At 37.0% G+C, this 26388-nt stretch overlaps 5 protein-coding genes across 6 annotated transcripts; 2 read left to right on the plus strand and 3 right to left on the minus strand.

Moving 5' to 3' along the window:
* The first annotated feature begins 3335 nt into the window (after nucleotides 1–3335).
* On the plus strand, nucleotides 3336–6137 carry LOC137720271 (abscisic acid receptor PYL8-like). The gene is made up of 4 exons (XM_068459319.1): nucleotides 3336–3676; nucleotides 3766–3930; nucleotides 4689–4904; nucleotides 5559–6137. The coding sequence occupies exons 2-4, from the start codon at nucleotides 3772–3774 to the stop codon at nucleotides 5775–5777; spliced, it is 594 nt and encodes a 197-aa protein (XP_068315420.1). The 5' UTR covers nucleotides 3336–3676; nucleotides 3766–3771; the 3' UTR covers nucleotides 5778–6137.
* Nucleotides 6138–6253: 116 nt separating this feature from the next.
* LOC137721065 (uncharacterized) lies at nucleotides 6254–8018 on the minus strand. The gene is made up of 5 exons (XM_068460187.1): nucleotides 7876–8018; nucleotides 7644–7764; nucleotides 6969–7546; nucleotides 6473–6574; nucleotides 6254–6380 (listed from the first exon to the last, which is right to left on the minus strand). Exons 1-5 carry the CDS (start codon nucleotides 8016–8018, stop codon nucleotides 6254–6256), a joined length of 1071 nt encoding a protein of 356 aa, XP_068316288.1.
* Nucleotides 8019–9630: 1612 nt separating this feature from the next.
* On the minus strand, nucleotides 9631–17399 carry LOC137720412 (polypyrimidine tract-binding protein homolog 2). Of its 2 annotated transcripts, XM_068459481.1 has the most exons (13): nucleotides 17043–17399; nucleotides 16220–16471; nucleotides 15795–16119; nucleotides 13434–13663; nucleotides 13128–13337; nucleotides 12164–12226; nucleotides 12004–12077; nucleotides 11659–11754; nucleotides 11388–11445; nucleotides 10977–11081; nucleotides 10805–10886; nucleotides 10372–10484; nucleotides 9631–10229 (listed from the first exon to the last, which is right to left on the minus strand). In XM_068459481.1, exons 1-13 carry the CDS (start codon nucleotides 17397–17399, stop codon nucleotides 9900–9902), a joined length of 2295 nt encoding a protein of 764 aa, XP_068315582.1. In that variant the 3' UTR covers nucleotides 9631–9899. The 2 variants fall into 2 exon arrangements, with proteins under 2 accessions (XP_068315582.1, XP_068315583.1); XM_068459482.1 differs by lacking the exons at nucleotides 15795–16119; nucleotides 16220–16471; nucleotides 17043–17399 and adding an exon at nucleotides 14589–14743 and having other exon boundaries at nucleotides 13434–13639.
* A 1312-nt stretch (nucleotides 17400–18711) lies between these two features.
* Nucleotides 18712–20880, plus strand: LOC137721066 (pentatricopeptide repeat-containing protein At2g13600-like). The gene has a single exon (XM_068460188.1). It carries the CDS (start codon nucleotides 18712–18714, stop codon nucleotides 20878–20880), a length of 2169 nt encoding a protein of 722 aa, XP_068316289.1.
* Nucleotides 20881–21327: 447 nt separating this feature from the next.
* On the minus strand, nucleotides 21328–22602 carry LOC137721067 (bidirectional sugar transporter SWEET3). Its single transcript, XM_068460189.1, has 6 exons — nucleotides 22575–22602; nucleotides 22435–22471; nucleotides 22124–22346; nucleotides 21827–21988; nucleotides 21612–21731; nucleotides 21328–21507 (listed from the first exon to the last, which is right to left on the minus strand). Exons 1-6 carry the CDS (start codon nucleotides 22600–22602, stop codon nucleotides 21328–21330), a joined length of 750 nt encoding a protein of 249 aa, XP_068316290.1.
* Between the last annotated feature and the right edge of the window lie 3786 nt (nucleotides 22603–26388).

Consider the following 26388-nt stretch of genomic DNA (forward strand, 5'->3'; position numbering starts at 1 on the left):
TTATTTAAAAAGGTCCATGTGGTAAAAATTTTTAAAGAAAGGAGTTGATTTGATAAAAATTCTCTCAATTATGGAGATTTCTCACAAAAAATGCCAAAATAATTGACGGTAGACATCTCCATAAACCACTTATATCAATTAAAATTTCAAAGATCAAAATAAGGAGTTATACAAATTTTCAAAATTATTTTGAATAAAAATCTTTATTTTAAAATAAATTTGGCAGTTCATAATCTCACACACAACCCATGACCATATTTAATTTTTCTGGTGTGACCCAGACCCATGACCATTGACCCCTATTAATTTCCTCACGTAAATTACGACCATAACCCATCTTTTTATCCTCACCTGCACGTGTAGGGATGCAGCAGCTCACCTTCCGCTCACACTTTGCCGAGTACCGTCAGCCTCCCCTCCACACAACCCCACGCTCTCGTTTAGAGCGTGATATGGACTCCATGGTTCCGCCTTTCTCAGTAAGAATGCGCGCGCTGTGTGCTTCGAATCCCACGTGCATTCATGCGCGTCGGAAATGGACAGCTGCTTTCGGGCCCGCGGGACCCATCTCATAAACAAATAACAATAATAGAGAATATGGAAATCCTTTTCTAAAGATTCGGAGAATCTTGTGATCATCACTGTTCTTCGTAAATCGTACGGTTATAAATCATTTAAAATTTAAAATAAAATATAAATAGTATCTAACGAAAACTGACCGTATGATGTACGATGAAAGGTCATGATCACAGGATCCCGCGGATCCCCAAGTTCCAGAGAATATTTGAGGCACCTGCTTAAAATAATAAAGAAAAATTTTAAAAAAAAATTATAAGAGTAATTAAGATTTAATACTATTCTAAAGAGTGCCTTGACCTTTAAGTTTTTGGTTGAGTTTCAATTACTTAAGAAAACAAAACCAAAATAATATTATTCCAAAAGTCAAAGTTCTCTATTTTTGTCCGTCCAATGAACATTTATATGTCCGATTAAATTAACGAATTTGTAGTTTAAATAGTTGGAAACGTTTTTGCGTTTGAAATTTTGTATGCAATTATTTGGTTCTTTCGTAAGTGCAATGAACATTGCGTTGTTTTCAAAATTTAGATTAATGATCTTGGTTGGAGTGTAATATAAAAACAGGAATAATTACACATATATTCAAATTGTAAGACTATATTTTGGAGAAATACTAAGTTTTTTATTTATTTCAGAGATGGATTAAATTTATCTATGTGACATGTAATGTCATGATTGTTTTTTCAATTGCTATTACAGTGATAATTTTATATCTCTAAAATTGAAAATGAGTCTTTATTTCTTTATTTATATTGTTTCTTTCTCTCTCTTCATTTTTTTTCTTCGTCATTTTCTTTCTCTCTCCTCCTTCTTACCTTTATCTCTCGGACAAGAATTGTCTGCCGTCCTACTTCCGGTGTCCTCTTGTTTGTGTGATCACGGTTAAGCCACGTCAACATTTTATATTACTATTCATTTTTGTGTTATTATCTTTATAAAAAAAAATAATATAAAATGTCGACGTGACTTAATTATGATCACACAAAACAGGAAGACACAGAAGTAGGAGGCAGACAATCCTTGTCCTTATCTCTCTCCCTCTTCTATCTCCCTCTCTCTCTCTCCTCATCCTCCTTATCTTTTTTCTCTCTCTCCCTCTTTCTTTCTCCTCCTCCATCTTCTTCGCCATTCTTTCTCTTATTTTTTCTTATCTTACAGGAGTGCATGAATTATGAACTAATCTTGTAGAAGTGCAAAAATATTTTCACAAATCTAAAATCAATTTGAAGTTTTTATAGATGATGTCAGTCTATAGTTTTGGCTTCGTTAAGTAATAAGTCTATTGGGGGCACGATTGGAATTTTAAAATTTTAGTTTACTTGTTTTTGGACTAAGTTTATCGGAATTCGAACTTTTATCTTTCCTTAGAATGATACAAAGCTAGTGAAGTTGTATGAAATATATTTGAGTGTTTGTCTTAAAGCTCCCATAAAAATATATAGCATAGTACATAAGACCATTTGGTGTTATCCATTATTCCTTCAAGGCCATGTGACCCTAACTCTTTAGGGCATAGGCCATTATAAGCTAAACAAAAACAATATACTTTATTTATTGTAAGAATCAAACTAGTAAATGACCTTTAATTCATTATTCAATTGAATGAAGTGAGATTCTCTTTCCTCCTATTACCATGTATTTCTATTCTATCATCTCACACATTTTTTTTTTTTTGGTCTTATTCTCTATATAAAAAGTTCAAAACAAGATGTAAACGTGGCATAATCGCAACAGTTTAAATAGGAGAGGATCCTAATTGAATAGTAGTCTAACTTGACATAAACTGAATTGGGAGTTTTTGTAAATACTACTTTGCCCTTGGCCTGGTCTACAAATTACAATGGCTAGCAAACAAAGTTAGTAACCTAAGGCCAATTAATATTTTAGGACAATACTTCTTATAATCAAACGGGCGAGGGACTACGGATTTAGGGCCTCTCTCATTACTATAAGAGAAGTATGATTATACTAAGAACATTAATTAACGACATAAACTCAATAGCGGAATTTTATTAAGATTGCTTCATCAATTAATAATCTCAATAGTGAAATTCTCTTAAGATTGCTTCATCAATTAACAATGACAACAGCAATATATATTCTTAACTTACCTACATTCAGGAGTCATTGTGGTGAATCAAGTATTGTCACGTAAGGAAACTAAACACATAATCATGCACGATCAACTATGAATTTAGCTCTACAATGACATTGTGAGGAGATAAACTTTAGTAAAGATAACTTGACCTATTGGAGGCCACACTCATAAGAGATGGGAGTTAAACCATTTATAGTGCGAGTGGTGCCCACTGTAAACCATCCAACCGGTCACGTTGCCATACCAAAACCCTTACGCAACAGTCAAGTAAATTGGAAGCGTAAATCAAGCAACCTTAGAGGACAATTTAGTCATAGCAAAACAAAATCCTCAGAAGCAGGCAAGGAGTGATGACATGTTCACATTCACCTTTTAAAATAGAAGAGATTTTTCAGTATGCTCGAAACATGAGCACATACGCCATATGTCATTATATAACTGAAGCGACATTTCAAAAAAAAAAAAAAAATCCCCTCGATTTTTATAATGATATATGACGTATCGTAGCTATCATCCCATATTCAGAACACATTGACAAATCTCTCCCAGAAGATAGGCATTTGCAAGACAAGAAAAGTATAATTTAATGCAAGTTGCAATAACAGACAAAGGTAATTGCTAACTTAAAGTTGGAGGTCTATTTTTTGTTTGGTTGGGCGTTTTAAAGTATTAATTTATTAGGAAGGAGGTGAGATAGGTGATGGGGATGATGGGGAGGCCTGAGGCGCTTCTTCTCTATCTTCTATGGCGGTGAGTCTCCTCTCTCTCGCCAGCGACCTAACTTCTTCCTTTCACACTCCCAAGCTTTGACAGAGTCGAATCGGGTCCTCGGACACTTTTCTCTCTCACTAGCGACCTAACTTCCTCCTTTCACAATCCCAAGCTTTGATCGAGTCCGACGGAGTCGAACGGGGTTGACTCTCTCGCTCTCTCAACCAGTATTGGAATTGCAGACGGAAAGTTTAGAGCTTGAAGGAGGAAGATAAGGCCGTGGGATTGGTGAGTTTATGAATGCTTGATTGGTTGGTTTATTGTGAACGGTGATTTGTTTTTGTTGGTTTTGATCGAAAGTGTTGTGATTGGTTTAGAGGAAGATGAATGGGAATAGGAATGGAGGCGGAGGAGGCGGCGGAGGAGGAGGTGGTTTTGGCGGGATAGTGAACGACTACATTCGGAGGCACCACAAGCACGACCTTAACGACCATCAGTGTACATCTACTCTCGTCAGGCACATCAAAGCCCCTGTCCATCTTGTACATCTCTCTCTCTCTCTCTCTCTCTCTGTGGATATCTATCTATCTATGAAGCTCCAGGATTTTTGATTTGTTTGATCTGGGATTTGTATATTGGGATGTAAATATCATGCATGTAACATACAGGTAGGTGGGTGTTTATGTTACAATTGGATTTGGAGTTTGATTTGGGAGTTGAGGTTTGTGAAACTGGGGTTACCGGGATTCGATTTCCGATTGTTTTTGCTCTTTTTGGTCTGTAAAGTATTGTTCTTTTTCCTTAAGGACATGTTTGATTGCATTTTTGGAGAGCGTCTGGTTTTGATCCGTAGTGTTTTCGGTTGGGTTGCTTAATGATTTTGCCTACGTTAATGTGGGGGTGTCAATCGATTAGGTCATTGTAGTTCTTCTATCACGGCGTCTCTGTGCGTGTAGTTAAGAAAATTGAGGAGAAACAGAGAAAAAAAGGAAATTTTGATTGCTTTTTTGGGGGTTTTTTTTTTATGTTCTTGTTCGTTGGCTCAGAAATGTAATTACTGCTTTTCTTGTTTAATGTTCGATTGTTTTTAATACCTTGTTTCCAGGAAACTGGAAGATTAAGGTGTATTTGAGAGAGATCCTCTTTGAGAATGAGCAGGATAACTGCAACGATTGTTTGCCAATAAATATTGAGTGCAATGCTGCATCTCTGGATGGTTGACATGAAACTACTGTATTAGTATAAATATGTTTTTTGGTTATCCCTTTTCCGGAATGTGAATTGTTTTGTTTCTCTTCAGGTTTGGTCGTTGGTAAGACGATTTGATCAACCGCAAAAGTATAAGCCATTTGTCAGCAGGTGTGTGGTGCAGGGAAATCTTGAGATTGGAAGTCTCAGAGAAGTTGATGTTAAGTCTGGGCTTCCTGCCACAACAAGTACTGAGAGATTGGAACTTCTTGACGATGACAAGCATATTCTTAGCATTAAAATAATTGGTGGGGATCACAGACTCAGGGTATGGAGATTCTTTCCTTTTATAATCCAGCACATGCTTATCTTTTCCTTTTATTTGGTTGCACATTTCTGAGCATACAAGCTAAAAGGTTAACTGGTTCACAAGATTTTAATATGAAGTTCACTGGAGTCTCTGCATTTTAGTTTTGAAGTTTTTGGGCCCGTTGAACTTGATCTCATCAAAATTTAATGGAAACAGAAAAAGATTTCCTGAAACGGGCTTCAGCTTTGGCCGCATAAAATTTAAATTTACGGTGTTGGTTCCTTGTTCCTTTTAATCAGTGACCACTGGCATCAGTCTCTAAGTTCAAAATTGGTACTTGGATGGCATAAGGTTGAATTTGGAGGTTATTGACTTGAATCCTACTGATAATATAAAATATATATATATGAATGGTTACACATATATCAATCCTTAGGGCTAACCATAAAACTCTCACGCTATCTGCACTAAGCAGCAACGAGGGTGCTGCCCTGTTGACTAAAGTAGGCCTGTTTACAAGCCTCTGAGCCAAAAACTGATCCTCCTATAATATTTTGGATCAGTGGATCTCCGAACTCAATGTGGAGTCCTTGTTTTCGGTTTATCCTTTTGTTCTGCTATTATGCAACCAGCCTATGTATATTTAACTTGTTCTTATTATTTTTTTCCCAGAACTACTCTTCAATCATCTCCCTCCATCCAGAGATAATTGACGGAAGACCGGGGACTCTGGTGATTGAGTCATTTGTAGTTGACATTCCTGAAGGGAACACCAAGGATGAGACCTGCTACTTTGTTGAAGCCTTGATCCAATGCAATCTCAAATCTCTTTCTGACGTCTCAGAGCGACTTGCAGTACAGGACCAAACTGAGCCAATTGATCGGCTCTGAAAATTGGAACCGATAGCACATGGTGGCGGCCAGAGACTGCAATGGATGAAGCTGCCGAGGCTTTCCTAACTCGGAGGTTTTGGAGACGGACAGGCAGTTGTACACTTCCATTTCACACACGCGAAACACGCTCATATTTTTGTTTCCCTTGTTTTCCATCAGTACAAAAAAATTAGATTGGTAAACTTCCTGCGTTTAGGATCTTGAGAACCACATCCGTCATGAAGGTTTCTGTAACCCTTTCGCGAATGAAAAGTACAGGAAGAAAAAACCGGACTAGGTTCTCTGTGAATTTCGGGTTCTGTTTCGGTGATATGATTTTGGTTGTGTATATATGTGCCGAGAGACGGCATTTGTACATTTGCTTCTGATTGCATTTTATGTTAAGTTTGGCGAGTGGTTAGCCGGATTTCAAAAGCAGTGTGGATTTCAACATAAAAGTTTCATACTTTTATCTATCAATTAGGTCATTTACATCAAGAGTTGGAATCGCTTTTGTATGCTTTCAGCTTCTGCTTCTTTGGTTTTCTTAACCTCTCTTGCTTCTCTTCTTCTTCGAGCCGTAGGCGCTCGATTTCATCCTCCTTCCTAGCAATTTTTGAACTGTCAAAAGAGTGGCACACTTAGATTTTGCACGTAAATATGCAACTAAGTTAATGTAATTCATTACTTGAAGAGGTAAAGTAAAATGGCACCTCCTGTTCTCTTCTCTAATAATATCATCAAAGGTGGAAACCATTGCAGCGTCATCATTGTCGGAATCGGAATATTCCTCACGAATATGCTTACGTTTACGTCTGAAAAACAACAACCCAAAATATTAAGATAATACGAAACATGAGAAGTGTAAACCAAGAAATCAAAACCAAGACAGAATTCTTACCTAAAAATTGATTGGATCATAGAAGAAACGTCAACTTTGTGATCATAAGAACTCTCCGCCACATCGCGTTTGATCTGATGAAATTCGATGCAGAGAAATTCATGAGCTTCTTCGCAGAATGATGGAAAGAAATACGAACAAACAAATGAATGGAAAATATGAATGCATGTCAGTGAGAAAGAACCTTAATTTTCGAGGAGTTTTTCTGTTTCGGCATCACTCTTGTGTTATTGGGTTGGAGGATTTGCTTTTCTTTTTTAATGTCATGCTTTGTCGAAGATGGTAACTTTGATGAGGAGGCTTTGTACCTATCAAGATTCTGTCGTTGTGAAGGAGACTGAGTTTTATCATCTGGCTTCAGTTTTGCTTTCGCAGGTTGATGCAAAACCTTTCGTTGCTCCAATTGTTTCTTCGATGCAGGCAGTGACTTCGTTGAATTCTCTTGTTGTGGAGGAGACCGAGTTTTATCTGGCTTTGGTTTTAGATTCGTAGGTTGATGCAAATCCTTTCGTTGTTCCAATTGTTTCTTCGATAGTGACTTCGTTGAAGAAGTTTCATTCACTTTCGGAACCTTACGTTGCAAGGAAGACTGCTTTGGCATCAAATATCGTCTCTTCTCATGATGTCTCTCTTTATCATCCAAAGGTTGCTTCTTTTCAGGCTTCATCTTCGCCAAAGGAGCTCTATTCGTACCAGAAACCGGAGTCCTTGCATTGCTTGAATTCAAGATAGAATCTTTACCGAGTCCAGACTCCCCTTTTGAAGTTGCCGGTGGTTCTGCTTCCTTTGACAACAAAAAGGAGTAATCCCGGGATACCTTTATATTTTTCATTGTCGAACCAGACCTTGTTGTAGTTGAGGAAGGGCTCTTCAGGCTCTTTTTACCCTAGATAAGAAATTGAAACACTGATGTGAAAAGTTACACACTAATGTCAGGATGCAAATAAATTTCTTGACAATTGGTTTCATTGATAGTTGCATACCTGATCATCAGAATTTCTGACCTTGGATGCCAAATTCGTTAATCCTGGCATTAGTACTTTTCTTTCTTCGAGCACTCTTCGCGATATGGTAGGTTGTGAGGGTCCAAAGAATGTTCCGAAGCTGCAAGAATGAAGGCATTATGTGTCAAAAAACTCATCCATCTCAAAACCAAATGCAGCACTATCAATTCCTTCCTCGTCGATGAAAATCTGAAAAGAAAGAAAAACTTACTTGTCACTTGTATTCTTATCGTTCGGACAATCATTAGCAGACCCCGATTCCTTCATATGATTGGTTCGAAAGTGTTCTTTGAATAACAGCCTTTGTTGAAGGAAGTCCAATTCGGCTTCACTAGGATCACAAAGTGCTCCCATCTTTTCCCGAACTGTTAACTATTGAACCTAGCTTTTTATAAAAGCACAATTTCTGACCTGCAATCCAAAAGTGAAAAATGCAAATTAATATGATTTGATGCAGAGATTATCAATAGTTTAACAAAGACGACACATCAATTTAAGTACAATTTATCTCCCGACCCTCGCAAAGCTACGAGCCTTGTTGGCTTGGGTCACCCTATATATATGTGTACTTGCAGAATGTGGAAAATCACAAGTTTTCCTAAACCCTAATTTGTTCGATAATATGCCGATACATTTCAGAAAGAACGGAAGAAACACAGAGTAAAAGGAAAAAAAATAAAAATCACACACGAGCTGAAGAAAAAACAACAAATCAACCTCTAACCAGCAAGAATTCTTAGGAATCGAGGTTTCCTAAAACCTAGCCAAAAAATACGAGACTCGAGAAAAGAAGCAATTAAAGTAAGTTGAAAAACAGATAAAAACATACAAACAAGTAGGAAATTGAAGTATTTAGGAGTCCCTTGTTCTGCAAGTTAACCATCTGCTTGGTAGTTCCCAGAAAGCAAGAACTCGTGAGCGTAAAAAATAAATAAATAACATCGATTCACCGAAGTGAAAAACAAAAGAAGAAAAAGTGCAAACCCTAAATATTCAACGTTGAGGAAAGAAAGACTTACAGTGACGAAAGGCTGCAGAAGAAGTGAAGAAGAGAAGGGGGGGTGTTTGCCTTTGTTGCATGCAATGGAAGCTCGTAGGCTCCCTCTATTTATACTATTCGGCTGTGATGCTTTTTTTTTTCTTCCTGTTTTTGTAGAAGCCGCAGGACTTCTTGGTGATCGACGGTTTAGGTATTCCTAGTGCTGATAGGAGATGGGAGATCTTTTTGAAACGTATACTTAAAAATAAAAACAAATGGAAAATTTCAATTGGAAAGAAATAGTAACAATTGGGCTTACTTGACTAAGAAAAATTGGATAGAATCATTCAGATTGCGTCATTTGATTTTCACAAAAAATACAAGACTTATCGTACCTAAGTAAGATTTATATATGATTATATTAGTAAATTTATACGGCGTTAATTACTAGCTCGATGCACAAAAGAATCTCAACCATTTATTTTGTAGACCATCATTTATAGATCAATTTGCAAAAATTCCCTTAAATTGAAAAGCTTTAGCCTTTAATTATTATTTCAAACTTTTCATTGTTAATGTTGTCTATTTATCAAGCCACAATCAGATAATTAAACAGCTTTCAATTTTAGAATATTTTTTCATTAAAACTCATATGATTTCGAATTTGAGTGATTTTTTATACGCATGATCTTTAAGATAAGACCTTAAAAATAGACAATTCGAATTGTTAAAATACATTACAAAACAAGCCTACAAAATGTGTGCCTGTGTAAAAGAAGTGATGCTACGGATCCGATCATATATATATATATATATATATATATATATATATATTTATTTATTTATTTATTTTTACTATAAAAATTCAGTGCTAAACTATACGGTAGAAGACGGTAATACTATGGTGAGAAAAATTGTAATTTGCAATTTTGGACCAAAGGCAGGCAGCAAACGCCTAATTTCCTTGTCCCATACACATATAACTCATTTAAACTAACAGTTGATATTATTATCTTAACAAACCTTAAAACAGTCAACAGCACAATCAAGTATTTGAAACCCACTGATTTTACAGAATCTCTCTATCAAAATTTCAAGCAAAAGAAAGCAGGATTATGAAGTTTTCGCAATTAGGCGGCTTCTGCAGATGGGAGATTCCCTTTGTTCGAATGCTCCTTGTATATGCAGAGGTGGTGTTCCATAATCCAATGACCGGAGATTCGACAACTTTAACGGTTAATTCCATAAGAGAGGTGTCATTGCACATGACCATGGTGATAGGGCGGAGGCGGCGGACCACTCTGCATCATCCCAGGGCCCATTTGAGGAGAAGATATAGGTATAGTTCCGGGTGGCATGTACGGTTGATTATGCATCTGAAACGGCATGGACTGAGGAACTGCCGGAACAGTTGGTCCCCACCCTGCAGAAGGCTGAGGCATCACAGCCTGATCAGCATACTGAGCCCCGCTGTATGGAGGCACCGTGGCACTCTGATGAACTGGCTGTTGTCCCAGAATTGACGGTTGTGCGGCCACAATTGGAATGGTAGGGATTGTATAGTCTCTGCTCCGATCATTGTTCACCTGTAATCAGCATGGTAGGCGCAGAACATTAGGCACAGCTCGTCTCCCGAAATCATGGGAAAGTTGAAAAAGAAAATGGAACACCAACAAGAAGTGCAAATGACTAATCCAGGAGACCTTCGGGGAATATATTTTAACTTGCCTTTATGCTGAGATCGGTATGGCGTGAATATGAGATGTGGAGCTTGCAGAACCCTCCATCATATATGGAGTGCCCTTCCAAGGCCTCCTTGGCAACAACAGCCGTCTGAACCTCTGCACGCCACAACATAATTAGCCCCATGTATAATCAGCAGTTACTTCTACGGGAATTGTAAAATGCAGCACCTTGTACATGAGTAATAAACAACCTAACATTCACTCAGCAAGGCTAAGGTGGTTTAAAGTCGGTATGCCTTAGGTTCAAAATCCATAGGGCTTAGGCTCAAAATCAGTATGGCCTAGGTTCAAAATCCGTAAGGCTTAGGTTCAACCATACATATGTCAGCTGGCTAGGTCCCGATTAATCAGGTCAGATCATCAAACCCTTACATTCCAATTTTGAAAACCATGAAAGAGAGCTAGTAGAAAGGTACCTGGATACTGAATCAAGGCCTGAACCCCTCCATTCTTATCAAACATGGCGATCTTTTGAATAGGCCCGAAAGCAGAAAAGACCTAGTGGCAGGAAAAGGAAAAGATCAGTTTGCGACTGAATCCACATGGTTGAAAAGAACACGATCATATTTATAAATAAATCAGATATACCATGTGTAAAACGTCCAAGGTGACAGCATACTGCATGTTTTCGATGGATGCAAGAAGCACATTACTCTCCGGTTCTAGCTTTTTCCCATCCAATCCCACAATTAGCTGTAATGATGAAACAATGAACCCTATTAATAGAGGTACGATATAACATGCTCGAAGATACAAGTTTACATCACAATGTTGAATTAGTCTCAAGTATCTCCTAGAAAAAGCACCAGCAGACGAATTTAATTCCTGTTTTCCCCAATCTACTGATACGTACCAAAAACACCTCATAAAAATACAAAACATTTTATGTGACATGCATGCCAAGATCGAAATGAATAAGGGCCTTGGTACAGAAATGTCTGCCTGCCTCACCCTCATGATATAACCTAATAACAGATTTTGCCCCCATCACTGCATTACCTGACCACTTCCATCTATGGCTGATGGAGCAACTGGAAGGTTAGGATTAGTGTAGTCCCTGAATCAGCAAAATGGGTAAAGTAAGAACAGTGCTCACCTACATAGAGATAAAGACAGTCCAATAATAGAAAATATTTATTTATTTATTTGTTTTATAAATAATTGCAAGAAAAGGAAACATCATAAATACAGAAACAATGTAGGAGGGTGCAACATAAAATAAGGTATTATTTCCAAGGAACTGGAATAACAAAAACAAACATGTGAATACCTGCTTCGGTGACTTTGAAATTTCACACTCAAATCAGTGTGTCCAGAATATGTTATCCTGAGAGTACATGGTCCCACATGCTCGGGAAGCAGATACCTGAGCCAAAGAGTACAAGCAGAAAATGAGACGCCATCACCAAATATCATCTAAAAGCAATATTTACAACCAACACCCAATGGAGATTATAGCACTTGAACACGCCCAAAGTTTAAAAAACTGTTTTCCGAGAGAGCTTTCGTGCCCTACAGGCTGTCTAATAGCCAACAGGTGACTAGATCCTATATGTGTGAACACTTTTTAAATCTGATACTTGATACCACGTAAAACAACTAACACAATTGTCACCTAGGGATGATTCTTGAATCCAGTGCAGTTTTGGCAGAAGTGGCAGTTTCTGCATCTGAAAATTGCACGAGTGCCTGAAAAGAAGAATACAAAATGAGATTATTTAGAGAGGGAATCGGAAGCTGATTATAAATTTAGAAGAAAATTAACTCATAGAGACCTGGAATCCCGCAGTCTTCTCAAAAGTAGTTATCTTGTGCACAAACCCAAAAGCTGAAAATACCTGCATCGCTAGAATAATATTCAGAAAAATATACATAGGGAAATACAATACACTTCAGAAACTTGAAAACAAACTTCCAGAGATAAGCCCTCTACAAATTATTATCAAATAATAAAAACACACAATTTTTTTTTTCCAACTTTAAAAAGCTTACAATTGTTACTCTTTTCTTTATAAGCAAAACTTCATTACAGCCTATTAAAAAACAAAAGTGACATTGAGTTTATTTTTAGGGAGTGTCTTAATCTTTCAACTAAAATATTTGAAAATCATTATCTTATCTACAAAATATAATAGAACTTTATTACTTTGGAATGATGTACAGAACTATGGGGCCATGAATTTCCAGTTTAGTTAAAGGGAATAAGAGTGATGTCATTACTCTTTTAACAAATTTCATTAAAGCATATAGCCAGTTTTTGTATAACATGCTCTTAAATTTACAAAGGGGGTGCAATTAAAAGCTTGAGAGATACTATAACGTAAAAGTGTGAGACAATCACGCTGACGAAACAAAGCAACAGACAAAAATTCTATAAAACGAGCATGTATAAATTAAAAATGGGGATATGCAGGGTGCACAAGAGAAGAAATGAAAGCAGTCCACGCTATTAGAGTGGTAGGATTAGGATCATGAGGAGGAAGAGTAGGGAAGAAAGAGGCAGTGTTAAGAGAAGGAGAAAGGAGACAAACACACATGTGCTCTTTCTCCCGATGCACTAAGCTGCCATTGGAGATTTTCTCTTGAAATGGGCCTGCTGATCCATTCACATTCAAGTCAAACAAAAGCACCCCAGAACAAGAGGATTTACAACCCAAACACAATACCTTAATGCTAACATATTTGTACTGAAATGTTTACCTCTTTAACTATAACATGGAAGCAGGCAAAATTGCTTACCAGGTGTAAAATATCTATGCTGACAAGGCGTGCATCCGCACCTTCAATTGTTACTAACAGTACATTTCCTGCAACATCCGCGGCAGTTTTGTTGTTCACTATTTCTTGCCTGTTGGAGTACTGTAGGTAAACAGTTTTCCCTCTTACTTGAGCAGGTTCTGAAGATGACGCATAATATGATATCATTGCAATAGCTTGATTTAAATCTGCCTAAAAACATTCATGAAATATTAAAGGAAAATGTAATCAGTAAAACATATATTAAAAGCAGAATGAACCAAAACAAAAAACTGAAATTACACTCACAAATTCAATAAATGCCTGGTTACGGTTTGCTCCTACATTGCACTTTGTGTTGACAACTTTACCAAACGGTTTTCCCAGTTCTATCAATTCCTCCTCTGTACACTCCCACGGCAAGTTCCTCAAATGAAGCACCTTAGATGGTGGCTGAGTGTACCGGAACTGTGGCTGACTGGACACAGAAGCCATTCTGTATACCAACCCAATACCTACAAAACAACACCAGATAAATACTCAGTCCTTCCGATCACCACACCAAGACGCATTTCATAATTAGATTCTCCATCACAAGAAAATGAACTCATTACTCTTCATCTTAACTACACACAATGAAAAATTACACTTCATGCCCGTAATATATACGCATAACTGCCCAACCGTTACAGGCGATTGATCTCAACCATTTAAAACATTCCAAATAACAACCTAAGGATTTGAAAACTGGACATCCATTAGCTCACCAACATTAAGTGATTCATCACAAGCATTACGTGATGACGTGGACAAATATTGAATCGGGTTTTCACTCTCGTGTCATCTATGGAGCTCTCCATTCCCCAAATCGACTACTTTTAGTCAAGTTAGGGTAAAGGAGCCGATTTGGAGATTTAGAGCTCCATAAATGATGTGGCAGTAAAACCGCGCTTCAATATTTGTCCACGTCATCCCTTACGTCGTGGGTGATCTTACAGACGTCCAATTTTCAAAACATCAGGCAGTTATTTGGAATGTTTTAAAAGGCTAGGTAGCTATCCGTACGTAAGCCCTACACACACACACACACATATATATATATATGGAATGCATGTAACTATTTGTATATTTGATTGTGAACGTTTGTAAATGCATATGCAAATCAAAGTAAGGAAATTTTCATGACGGAAAAAAACATCAATGTCCTCAAAATTCAACCTTGTTTATAAATGATAATAATTCACAACATATCCGAACCCAGCAAACGCGAAAAAATGAAAATAACAAGTGCAGTATCCCAGCCAAGCTAGCAATGGTAAATACATGCATGTCGATAGTGAAAAATCGAAAAGGCAAAAGCAAAATTTGAGACGAACTAAACAAAAAGAAACATGAAAATTGCGAATTGAAAATTAAAATTGGGGGAAAAAATCTAAAGGATTAAAAAGGAGGACAATTGGGTACCTGAAGAATCGAAAGGAACTAGAAACTCGATGGATTGTCAGCAAATTAGGGTTCTTGAGACTGAGTACCCGTGTTGCACAGTACTCCCACCTGGCCTGCTTTAGTACAGCAAAATGTTTTCGGGAGGAAGAAAGAGAAGGATTTACAAAACTTGAAATGTGGGCTTCGAGCCCATTTAACTAAAAAACGAAAGATTATTTTTGAACCCATTTGGTAAACGTTCTGCATAAAATCGGATTTTTTTATTCCCGAAAGAGAAATGCTAGCTACCTTTTGTATTTGTTTTCTTCTATTTATGTTTTGATAATATAAAAGGCATAAGTGCTTTCTTGTAAAACCATTTTTCAGGTGTTTGGTTACCTTAAATGTTTTAACTGTTACTATTTAACGTGAGAAAAACGTTTTTCATAGTATAAAAGCGTTATGATATCTAAGAACTATCAAACAAGTCAGAACTTCTACTATGGCATATGATAATATATCGCATTTGGTTAATTGCTTATGAGTTATTAGAAGAAATAACTTAACCAAATCGGAAACTAAGGGCTTGTAATTTACTTTCAAGGAATGAATTACAAAGGAATTCATGTCATTCTCGTTCATGTGTTTACTAACTATTAAAGATCACATAATATAGAACATCCCAGAGTATACTAGAAAATCTTGAATCATACTACTAGTTTAAGACCTAAATCGAACCATTTCAAATTGTGATGCTAGATTGTTCATAGCCTAATCCTTGATATCCCGATTTATTCTCATGGTAAGTAAACATGCCCTAAACAAGTACTGAAAATGTTATGATGCTTTGAAATATTAGTACATCGAGAACTTTAACTGTTGGATCTTGATCATTGCATATTTAACCAAAGAATCTAACGATTAAATATCACAAAAAAAAAAAAAAAAAAAAAATCCTCAATCGTACTGCTAGTTTAAGACCTAAACCGAACCATTTCGAACTGTGATGTTATTGGCGTAATACTTTATCGTGCAAAAGTTTGTCGTATTCCTTTCTCCAATTGTTGTGACCGTTGAGCGTTTTACTCGCAGCCGTGGCTTCCGGAAACTGTTTGTTTGTATGCAACTCAAGCTTTTCAAATCCTTTCTGTTCTTCATTAACGCGAAAAATAATAAAATATCACTCACTGACACTGGGTGCTTACAAACCACAAAGTATGGCCCTTAAGTTATATACCATTCAACTTGTCTGACCAACAAGAACATCTTTGTAAGGAGTAGGAGCTGGTTCTGCAGCTACATTTGGATTTGGTTCCACATGATGTGCATGATGATTGTTATCGTAACGAGCTGATGGTCTTTGTGACGATCTCCTCCGATGATCTTCGACTATAAGCGGAACCTGGCCTTCCCTTCCGCGAACGAGCCTCTCCTGCGCCCCTCCCCGCAGTTTCTCAAGCCTCAGTCCATCACCCATTTGTTGCATCTTGAACACCTTCACCACATTTGCTAGTCCTCCTATCAGCAACAACAGGCTTCCTCCCGTCCCCAGCCACACCCAAGTTCTACCCTGCACGCATTTACCAATAAATTAATTGTGTAAAAGATTATAATAATCAAAATTAAAGGAACTTAATTAAGTTAAGGAGGAAGGACTAAGGACTAATTACCAGTATCCGTAGGCCATGAAGGGACAGTCTATGTTGCTCACGGCTGTTGAGAATTGCAGCTACTGTGAACAACACACTCCCAATCAGAAATGGGATATGCACACTTTGTTGAAGTATTTGGACATGCCCGTCTGCCCTCTCGTAGATTTGGCACGAGTTGTGGATCGATCCAAGCAGCCACAGAACAGGACCAGCAATTAGAATGTTCTTCGCATGCCTCTCAAGCTTAGAGTACCCATATCCTTTCTCCGCCTGCCAATTGTGACAATACGTAGCACTTACAAGTCACAAACAAATGAACACATTGCAAAGATATGTCCAACATAATCAACGATCTGTCTACAATTATGAACACGTATTCAATACGAATATTTAGAAATACCCACACTCGTTAGATTGTCATGATTTTGGCCCATTGAGTGGTATACTAGTACCACTCCCCGGGTCTATTGCACCATCTGAATGGTCACTTTTCACCATATGAGTTTGTACGCGAAAAAAGGGTATGATCAATATTAGTTGGTTTTCTTAATTAAAAAGCTAGGGAGAAATCGAGAATGAGAGAGAGTATTTTTAGAGTGAGAAATAAAGAAAGAATATGCTCCGTGATTTCGAAATGAATGGTACAAATCCAGTATTTACAGTTTGTGAGTTGCTTAAAGATTAAGTGATTACTGCACTAATCATGAATTAACAATCTTAATGATGTATACTTACTTAGATCCTAATTACTAGAGTGAAGTCAAATACTAGCATTAACACAATTAAGGTAGCTAGTTCCAAATTATTCAATCAAAAATATGTGATATGTGTGATAAAATACCTGAATAAGAAGGAAAAGAATCCCCAAGAACAAAAGAACCGTGCCTAATGCCTGAACCACCGGGACAGCAAACTCGACGAGGGCGAGCTGCAAGTCGAACTCCATCAACGGCATCCGGTAATCGAACATGGCCAGGTGAGCCACAAGATCATGCAAATTCACCACCAAAATTAACAAGAAGGCTATAAGCATAAGCAGCAGGCCCGACTTGGGCTCGTTCGACAGCTGGGCCACGAACCCGAGGAGCAGCACGGCGGTGGCAAATTCGTAGAGCCCCGCGTTCATGTACTCGGCCCGGTTCCGGCTCAGCCTCGGGCCGTACATTCGGAACTCCCTTGCCGACGCCAGCTTCACCATCGCGTAACAATATATATCTGAGAAAATTAATGATTTTCTGTATGTTTATTGCGAACTAATAAAATTATGAAAAGGGCTTTTCAGCTTTGTTCTCCTTTCTGGTTTCCTGGTTGAGCGATTCCCAGGTTATTTATCCCTTGTATGCTCGAGAACCCTTGGCTTCTCCTGCGTCAGGGCAAGAACAAGACAGACTCTGCAAGTGATGAGAAAACAGAACTGGTACGTGGCTTCATGCATGGAGGACGCTTGTGTTTGGGATTTTAATGGTGGGTTGACGACACGTGGCAGTTCGGGACTGTGCTTGAAACGACACGAAGTTCTCCTGTGAATCATGGAAAATTTGATATGTTATAATAAATTCACCAAAAAAATCATGTTCTATAATCATAAGAGAATTTTGAATAATGCAAATGTTTTAACAGTTTCTTCGAATATATCATCTGTTTACATGCTGAAATCGTTAAAGTTATTAATAATGGTACAGGGTTTTCCACTTGAAGGCTATTTCAGTTAAAATCTGAAAAAGATAGATCAATACACAAATATGAAGATTTATTAACGTCTAATAAATATTGTCTAGTATACTAAGTATTATAATTAAAACGGTTGATTTTTTTTTTTTAATATTCAGCCACTTGTATTAGGTTACACCAAATCAAATCTGTCTTCTTAGCACATTAGAAATCACTCTAAGGTACGAGACACTAAAATGAAATATTTATTTACATACAACACTCAGATATATAAGTGCATTCTTAGCTAGAAGATGGGTAACTTGATTGGGAAGCAACATGCATTATAGACAAGCAAAATCTCACTTTTCTTTGAATAATGTTATTCATACCATGTTAAACATTTACTACATTTTCATACTATTTTAGATGGCATTTGATGTGAACAGTCATATCATTTGAATTAATCAGATTTTTAAATTTAGTTTATTATTCAATAAACTAATAATTAAGAAAAACTAGTTAATTAAATGATGATTGTGGTATACGATGAGCCTTTCTTATTCCTTTCCTTGAGTTTTGTAAATTTTTCAAATGATGTTATTTAAATTAAGGTGTAAGTCGGGTAGGGAGTGCGTTAAACTTTACAATGAACTAACAATAATATAATTTAACTTCACATTTGACGAGAATCGAACCTAAGAATGCGCTTAGTATCCCAGTATTTCATAGGCATCCAAAAAATAGTGATCCCTTCCTTAAAGAACCTGTATATGCCAGCAAAAAGAGTTATATGGTGAAGATATGAACACCAACCATCATTTTGTTACATTCATAAACCGGGGGTTAAGGTTGATAGTATGGCGACGTCGTCACCTGCTTTCACCTGTTTGCTCTCTCTGAAAACGTTGATGGCGGGAACATGGAAGCACAACCGATGGAAGCCAATCCTTGAACAATTCTCAACCCTGCATTACAAAACTACGAAAACCCAAGACCCCAACATAGTTTCCACCAACATTTGCATAACTCGCCACTGCAAAAGCGGGCAGCTAGATGTTGCCCGGAAAATGTTCGACGAAATGCCAATCAGAACCGTCGTCTCATGGAACACCATGATTTCTGGATATTCAAAGTGGGGAAGATTCAGCGAGGCTCTACGTTTGGTCTCAGATATGCATCACGGCAATGTAAGGCTAAATGAGACGACTTTTTTGACAACTCTCAGCGCGTGCGCGCGTTCGGGGTCTTTGAGTGAGGGAAAGGAGGTTCATTGCTTGGTTTTGAAATCTGGGTTAGAGTGCTTTGAGCTTTTGGGTAGTTCTCTGTTGTACTTTTACGCTAGTTGCCTTAAAATTGAGGATGCTAAGCGGGTTTTCGATGAGCTGCGCGGTGGAAATGAGTTGTTGTGGAGCTTATTGCTTGTGGGCTATGTGCAGTGTAATTTGATGAGTGAAGCTACGGAGTTGTTTGTGAATATGCCGAAGCGGGATGTTTTGGCATGGACTACGATGATTTCGTGGTACGCTAAGAGCGAGGATGGCTGTAAGAGAGCCTTGGAGCTGTTTAAATGGATGATGAGTGATCGGGTGGCGCCTAACGAGTTTACTTTGGATTGTGTTGTAAGGGCTAGTGGGAGATTAGGAGAACTGTGTGTAGGGAAGGCTGTGCATGGAATTTTGATCAAATATGGTTTTGAGTCTGATGAATCGATTGGTGGCGCATTACTAGAATTTTATTGTGTTTGTGGAGCTGTTCATTGTGCCAAGAGAGTTTATGATAGAATAGAAAGCCCGAGTTTAAATGCTTCGAATTCACTTATTCGAGGTCTTGTGTTGATGGATAGGCTTGAAGATGCAAAGCGAATTTTCAATAGACTAAAAGAAAAGGATTCAGTTTCGTATAACTTGATGATTAAAGGTTATGCAACGAGTGGTCAAGTCGATGAATCAGAGAGATTATTTGAGAGTATGCCTCATAGAACTATAATTTCTTCAAATACTATGATTTCTGTGTATTCTAGGAATGGTGATATTGATAAGGCTTCAAAGATTTTTGAAGAAACAAAAGAGGAAAGAAACCCTGTGACATGGAACGCCATGATGTCGGGTTACATTCAAAATCATCAGCATGAGGAGGCTTTGGAGTTATACGCAACAATGCACAAATTGTCAATAGACCGTACAAGATCCACTTTCTCTGCTCTGTTTCATGCCTGTTCATGCCTTGGATCCCTTCAATCGGGACAAGCACTTCATGGTCATTTGATTAAAACACCATTTGAATCAAATGTGTATGTTGGGACATCCCTGATAGATATGTACTCCAAATGCGGAAGCATCACCGATGCTGAAGCATCATTCATCTGCATTGGTTCACCCAATGTGGCAGCTTGGACAGCTCTCATTAACGGGTATGCGCAGTACGGGCTTGTCTCAAAGGCAATGTTGCTGTTTGAGAAATTGCTAAAGCAAGGAATCATTCCGAATGCTGCTACTTTTGTGGCAATTCTCTCTGCTTGTTGTCGTGCTGGTCTAGTCAACGAAGGGATGAGAATTTTCCACCTGATGGAAAAAAATTACGGAGTAAACCCTACACTTGAACACCATGCATGTGTAGTGGATCTTCTCGGTCGGTCTGGTTGTTTACAAGAAGCTATGGAATTTATTCAAGAAATGCCAATTAAACCAGATGGGGTTATCTGGGGAGCTCTGCTAAATGCTTGTTGGTTCTGGATGGACATGGAACTGGGCGAGAGCGTGGCTGAGAAAATGTTAAGTTTGGATCCAAAACCAGCATCCGCATACATACTCTTATCGAACATGTATGCAGTACTGGGAAAGTGGGGGGCGAAGATGAACGCGAGGAAGCAATTGACAAACTTGGAGGTGAAAAAGGATCCTGGATGTAGTTGGATTGAGCTGAACAGGAAAGTTCATGTATTCTGTGTAGAAGATAAGTCCCATCCTCATTGTAATCTGATTTATGAAACTTTGGAGTATCTGACAGCAAATATATATAAACTTTAGCGTTCAATCTGATTGTGTTATTAGGTAACGAAAATCGGATTACCATCTTAAGAGTTAATATATCAGCTCTTTGTCGAATCTAATTACCGCTGTTACTTCTCTCTTCGCATACATCGGAAAAATTACGAATTGATACTCAGTAAGAAAATAAACTTCTCATTACTTATCTGCGATTTTATATACAAAATTGACACACTTCGTAAGTTCATAAGAAATTGCAACAGTTAATAGCTCTGTTTTACAACACCCTACTGCTTTAACCGCCCCCTCGGAGAATTATTGAGTTAAACCGGTAACTGCTGTGAGGAACTGTGTTTTCAACTAGCTGCGAGTCTGCGACAGAATTGTAAATGTGTTAAATCTCCACTAACATATACTTAACATATTAAACCTATTATTCTCAAGAAAATGGAAGCACTCTAAACCAACCTTGAGTATTCTTTTTCTTCAGTTTTTGCCATTTTCTGTGTCACAAATCACAATCTGCAGCTGTATCGTCTTTTCGTCGTTAACCTTATTCCCTTCAGGATCCCTTTTGTTTGGTAACTCCACTGTTCCCCCTTTCCTGTACTTGCAGTAGAGCACTAGTTGAAGGATGCTCAATGGGGTTCCGACCAGATTCGGAGACTGCAATTCAAGTTGAAAAATTCAAGCTAATCCTTTTCATACTTCCATTTTTTGTATCAGAACAACAATTAATAAGGTATAGAGTTAAAAAAATTTATACGAACCGCAACAAAGATGTCGTGGCTGAGTAGTCCATAAGCCATCCAGAGGGAGCTAGAGATGAACGAGAAAAGAGACACGTAGAATGGCATGTATTCGACGCTCTTGGTTAGTATCACTTGCTTCTGCAATTATAAATGTTCGATTGTGAAGCTTAATTTTTTGTAACTGATAGATAGATTTTAATGTTGTTTGAAACAATGCGTAAGAAATTACTTACCACAACCACCAGGGGAGAAGCATACATTGACACAGAGGCCACTATAGCGACGCTTCCGACAAATACTTTTCGATGTTGGTGGTCATGGAAAACAACGGCTGAGATAAAGGCGGTGATGCAGAACACCAGAATAGCAGGTATCACAATCGCAGTTACTTTTATCTGCAAGTCCACAGTATTCAACAGTCAACGCATATTACCTCACCTTATATTTTCATGCATCCCATGCAGATGTTGCATGGCACCAGAAACTTTTCTATGAAAACCAAAATATTGTGTCAATTAATTGAAACTTGCCTTCCCTCGTGCTGTAGAAAACCACAAATAGATGATGATGAACGATAACTCGAAAAGAATCCCTGTGCCGTTAATGGTGAAGAGCGGAACGTTTTCCCATTTGTTGCTTACAACTGGGAGTCCATACCAAGTGTAAAGGAGACAGTTGAACAGCGTAGTGATGTAAGGTACACACGAAAACCCCTCTGTGCTTTTCTTCCTTACAATTCTGGACATAGTCAATCTGCAGGAAACACCAATAGTATTATCAGTTACGATATTTGAGCTAGGTAGTAGAATAAAAATAAGAGTGTTTTCACAGTTGACATTACGTTGGAGCAGCGAAAAGCAGCAAAGCGGCAGCATTCCCTGCAACAAACAGTATACAAATTATGATATCACATTGGTAAGAAACCTTTCTGCTACATCAGTATGAGGTTTATGAACAATGTAGTAAGTATATATCGCTCACCCATCACTCCGATCACCAATCGCAACATCTTCGACGTTGATTTCTCCCTCGGCAATGATTTGTAGTAAAAGACAAGATTGGTATTCACTAAGGACTTAAGAATGTATAGCCTGAAGTGTTTGACCGATATGTACAGCCTGCTGGGAATGCATATATATATACACGAGTGAGTGAGATGAATAGTTAGAGAATAAAAAAATTAAAAGCAGAAGAAGTGCTCTGTGTTTTTTATAAACTTGTGGATTGACTTTGCATCTTAGATTTTGCCGTTCAGATTGAAGCTGCGCAGGAGCAACGCATGCATATATTCAAGATGGAAGACATGCAAAATACAAGTTGAGAAGTGTTAGCTGTTTTCTCTGATGACGTGGCTTCCATTTAATCATGCTGCAGTAAGTTTAATTACTGTGAAATCCCACTTTTCTACTTCAAGTAACTTTTTAGTCCCTAATCAATCCAGGAGAGTGCATAAAGAACGGTAATTGCATTTAATCAAGGATTATCTTTTTATATGATCCTGCGGTATATACCGGAAAATCCACTCTCGGTAGAATTACGAAGATGAGAATGTGCGGGAGGATGATGAAAGAAAAAATCTAGACGAGTGATGGTATATAGAATTATAACTCCTTGCATTGATGTGTAGAAATATTACAACATATATAGGGTTATATTAATCCTTACTGAGATAGAAATCCTATAATAATTACAGTTGGAAATTACATTCTTATACTACATTCTCCAATTACGAAGAGGATTTTAGATTAATTAAGTCTAATCTAACACTATCATTTCGTGTCTCATGATACTGACCTTTTGCTCGAAATAATACATTTTCTTATACATTCAAATTGAAAAACGAACATCTAGAATTATTCACTTTTAGGAATGATTCGGCATCTATATTTTGTTCCAAACTAAACTTGCACCATGGTTTTGTAAATAGATTCTACACATGCTAGTGATTAGCATTATTAAACACACAGATGTTGTTTTCACTGATGATGTGGTTTCCATTATTCATTGTACACAATTTATTCTGTATATTCCTGAATTTCCTAAACCCGACATTTAATTCCGAAAATCTTACTTTTCTACTTGAAACAACTCTCTAGTCCCTAGTTTGAGGAGAGAACAAAAAGGAAAGCCATTGTATGCCTTTGCTCGTGGAGGAAGATTGTCTGCCCTCTGTTTGGATGTCATTCTCATCTCCTCCTATTTTTTGCGGTCACAATTAAATCACGTCAACATTTTATATTGATTTTTTTATAAAGATAATAAGACAAAAAGCAATAAGAATATAAAATGTTAACGTGGTTTAACCGTAATCGCACAAATAGAAGGGGATGAGAAGGGTACCCAAATAGGAGAGCAGACAATCTGCCTCCCTGTTCTATGTTATCCAGTTTTATCTAGTTGATCAGAAAAATTGTTAACTTGGCTGATGCGGAATCGATGTTTTGCTCGAAACATTGTTTTTGTTTTGTATTTTTTTTTTTTTTTGTTTTTTCTCTAGTTCTACAACAACAAAGTTCACATTTTTCTAACTTGACGTCATGAGGTAACTTGAGACTCGGAATGAAAACACATAAAGCAAAGCCACAGAATTGCAAATTCACAAGGAAAGGTGAGATTTTTATCAAGCATAATGTTGTTCACACACTCATTGTTATCTCTCACACGCTCTTGTTAATTTTTGTTCATTGATCTTCTTAAATACATTTGATCCGACGATTAAAAATTAAAAAAAATGTGTAAGAGATAAAAATGAGTGTATAAATATCATATCATCACCCTTCATCAAAGGGGGCATATAAACGGAAAAGCCTTTAATAACAAGGAAGTTTCATGAATATTTGCTTTCTTAAAACAAACTAATTGGCTTTGGTTTTGTGATGATGGAAGGAAACCATGAGCAATATATTATTTGAGTGGAGCTTTTTTGGTTTGGTCAAACCATTTTGAGTGGAGCTTGATCAAGGTCATGAGCTACGCATCCTATTCGACTGTCGTCCATTCACATTTTTGAATAATATATTTCCAGAACTAAACATGGGGCTTCAATTCTGTGATCTTATTGCCAAAGATGTAATAATTTGTAGTTTTCCAGAAAAGGGTAATACTTTTATGGAATTGGCCGCAGAAACGATGGACCCAAAATTCATCATAGCTTTGAAAGTTTTCACCAAAACTCAGCAAAACATTTTTCTCCAGCAATGTAATCATTTATTTTTCTTTTTTTGTTAAAAAACCTCGTACCCCTGAAGTTTCTTAAATAAAAAAAATAGAAAGTTTCTACCAAAAAGTGCTAAGAGCTCTATCACGTGCCTTTTCATTGTATAACCTCACATTTAAAATTTGACCCTAGGAAAATTTCATTTTCAAGTTCCACAAAGAGAAATTTGAAAACAATATATACCAGACAAACTTTCAAACGGTTCTCAGTTCTTCATTTATATAGAAATATGACTCCGTGTAATATATATATATTTTTTTTGAATAAAAACGATAGCTTTATTGATAACAAACTCATCAAGAGAGCAAATCATAAACCCTATATAAATCCTTATTGGGTAATATTGCTAAGAAAATTAAATTTGTAGACAAAATTGGCAAATTAAATGATGTGTCACCAATAGGCATGAGCACGTTTATCAACGTTTAAGTTATAATCTAATCATCAACTTATATATCATTTAGTTTACAAAATTTTGTCTATAAATTTAGTCTTTCTAACATTACCCATCCCTATTTAGATAGGTATGGTACATTAGTGCTAATTGAAAATTACATTCCTATAATACATGCAATAATTATGGAGATAATTTTGAATTAATTTCCTTTAATTTGACAATTTCAATAATCTGTTAATATCTTTTGCTTTTCATTTTCAAGTTGATAAATGTTAGTGCTAATAAGTAGGTAGGCAGACAAATAATGAACCATGCACAGTAAAAAGAATGACAAATAAAAAATAAAACGAATCCGAGTGCATATAATAAGAAAATTCTTACCGAGCTGCCGCCTGTTTCGGAAGGTTCACGACAGATATCCTGCCTTAACACCTTCACCATGTAATATTATGTTCCCTGGGCCAGTAGTCTATACGATCTTCCTTTTTCTTTGCCAAAAGGTTAATTTGCAACTTAATTATTTAATCACAACAAATCAAAGTAAAGTAGGCCTACTGTATATACATGGTTTTGTTTAAACTTATTAAAAACGTTGTCATCCAGCTCAAGAATAAATTCGGAAGTCAAAATTCTTCACTCAGAGATGATGATGATGATGTGTCATTGTGTTGTGTTTGAGTCATTCTTCCATCAGTTGGTGAAGTTGTGTTTGAGTCATTCTTCTCATCATTTGGTGAACCTTGTTTTCTTTTTTTCATGCTTCCATTCATTGTCTTCTTTCGAATACGGGGAACAAAATGAAACTAAAAAACAAAAAACTGAAAACAAATTCAAATTATTTTTATTGTTAACTCCTTGTTTTTATATATTATCTTGTATTTTTCCCTCTTAAGATCTTACCCTATCACCTCCCTTCGCACTTCTTCATTCTCCATGGTTTTTATATATATATTTTTTTTACGAAAAACTCTATTTCAATCCTTAAAGAAGATTACTTTTGAATAAAATCTTGTCTGAGATTAAAAATTAACTATAGTCCTTGGTATTTAATTGTAATTTTCAAAAATTAATTAGGCTGTAATAATTACTGAATTCTTTATGTAGGTTATATATTGATTCTCTTAAACAATAAAAATCTTAGGAGAAGTGCTGATTTAGTCTTTGGATTATTATCTTAGTGA

This window comes from Pyrus communis, chromosome 16, assembly GCF_963583255.1.
Source record: "Pyrus communis chromosome 16, drPyrComm1.1, whole genome shotgun sequence".
NCBI classification, from domain to species: Eukaryota; Viridiplantae; Streptophyta; class Magnoliopsida; order Rosales; family Rosaceae; genus Pyrus; species Pyrus communis.

What these genes read in the sequence shown, in the direction of transcription:
- LOC137720271 (XM_068459319.1), top strand. Translation starts at nt 3,772, where the DNA reads ATGAATGGGAATAGGAATGGAGGCGGAGGAGGCGGCGGAGGAGGAGGT. An exon ending in TCAAAGCCCCTGTCCATCTT is followed by an intron (nt 3,931 to 4,688) that starts GTACATCTCTCT and finishes GTTTCTCTTCAG; the next exon opens with GTTTGGTCGTTGGTAAGACG. An exon ending in GTGGGGATCACAGACTCAGG is followed by an intron (nt 4,905 to 5,558) that starts GTATGGAGATTC and finishes TTTTTTTCCCAG; the next exon opens with AACTACTCTTCAATCATCTC.
- LOC137721065 (XM_068460187.1), bottom strand. Translation starts at nt 8,018, where the DNA reads ATGGGAGCACTTTGTGATCCTAGTGAAGCCGAATTGGACTTCCTTCAA. An exon ending in GATAAGAATACAAGTGACAA is followed by an intron (nt 7,765 to 7,875) that starts GTAAGTTTTTCT and finishes TCATTCTTGCAG; the next exon opens with CTTCGGAACATTCTTTGGAC. An exon ending in ATTAGAGAAGAGAACAGGAG is followed by an intron (nt 6,381 to 6,472) that starts GTGCCATTTTAC and finishes CTCTTTTGACAG; the next exon opens with TTCAAAAATTGCTAGGAAGG.
- LOC137720412 (XM_068459481.1), bottom strand. Translation starts at nt 17,399, where the DNA reads ATGGTGAAGCTGGCGTCGGCAAGGGAGTTCCGAATGTACGGCCCGAGG. An exon ending in GGCCTTGATTCAGTATCCAG is followed by an intron (nt 10,485 to 10,804) that starts GTACCTTTCTAC and finishes TGTGGCGTGCAG; the next exon opens with AGGTTCAGACGGCTGTTGTT. An exon ending in ATACCGATCTCAGCATAAAG is followed by an intron (nt 10,230 to 10,371) that starts GCAAGTTAAAAT and finishes TGCTGATTACAG; the next exon opens with GTGAACAATGATCGGAGCAG.
- LOC137721066 (XM_068460188.1), top strand. Translation starts at nt 18,712, where the DNA reads ATGGCGACGTCGTCACCTGCTTTCACCTGTTTGCTCTCTCTGAAAACG.
- LOC137721067 (XM_068460189.1), bottom strand. Translation starts at nt 22,602, where the DNA reads ATGTTGCGATTGGTGATCGGAGTGATGG. An exon ending in ATTGGTGATCGGAGTGATGG is followed by an intron (nt 22,472 to 22,574) that starts GTGAGCGATATA and finishes TGTTTGTTGCAG; the next exon opens with GGAATGCTGCCGCTTTGCTG. An exon ending in TTTCTACAGCACGAGGGAAG is followed by an intron (nt 21,989 to 22,123) that starts GCAAGTTTCAAT and finishes GTGGACTTGCAG; the next exon opens with ATAAAAGTAACTGCGATTGT.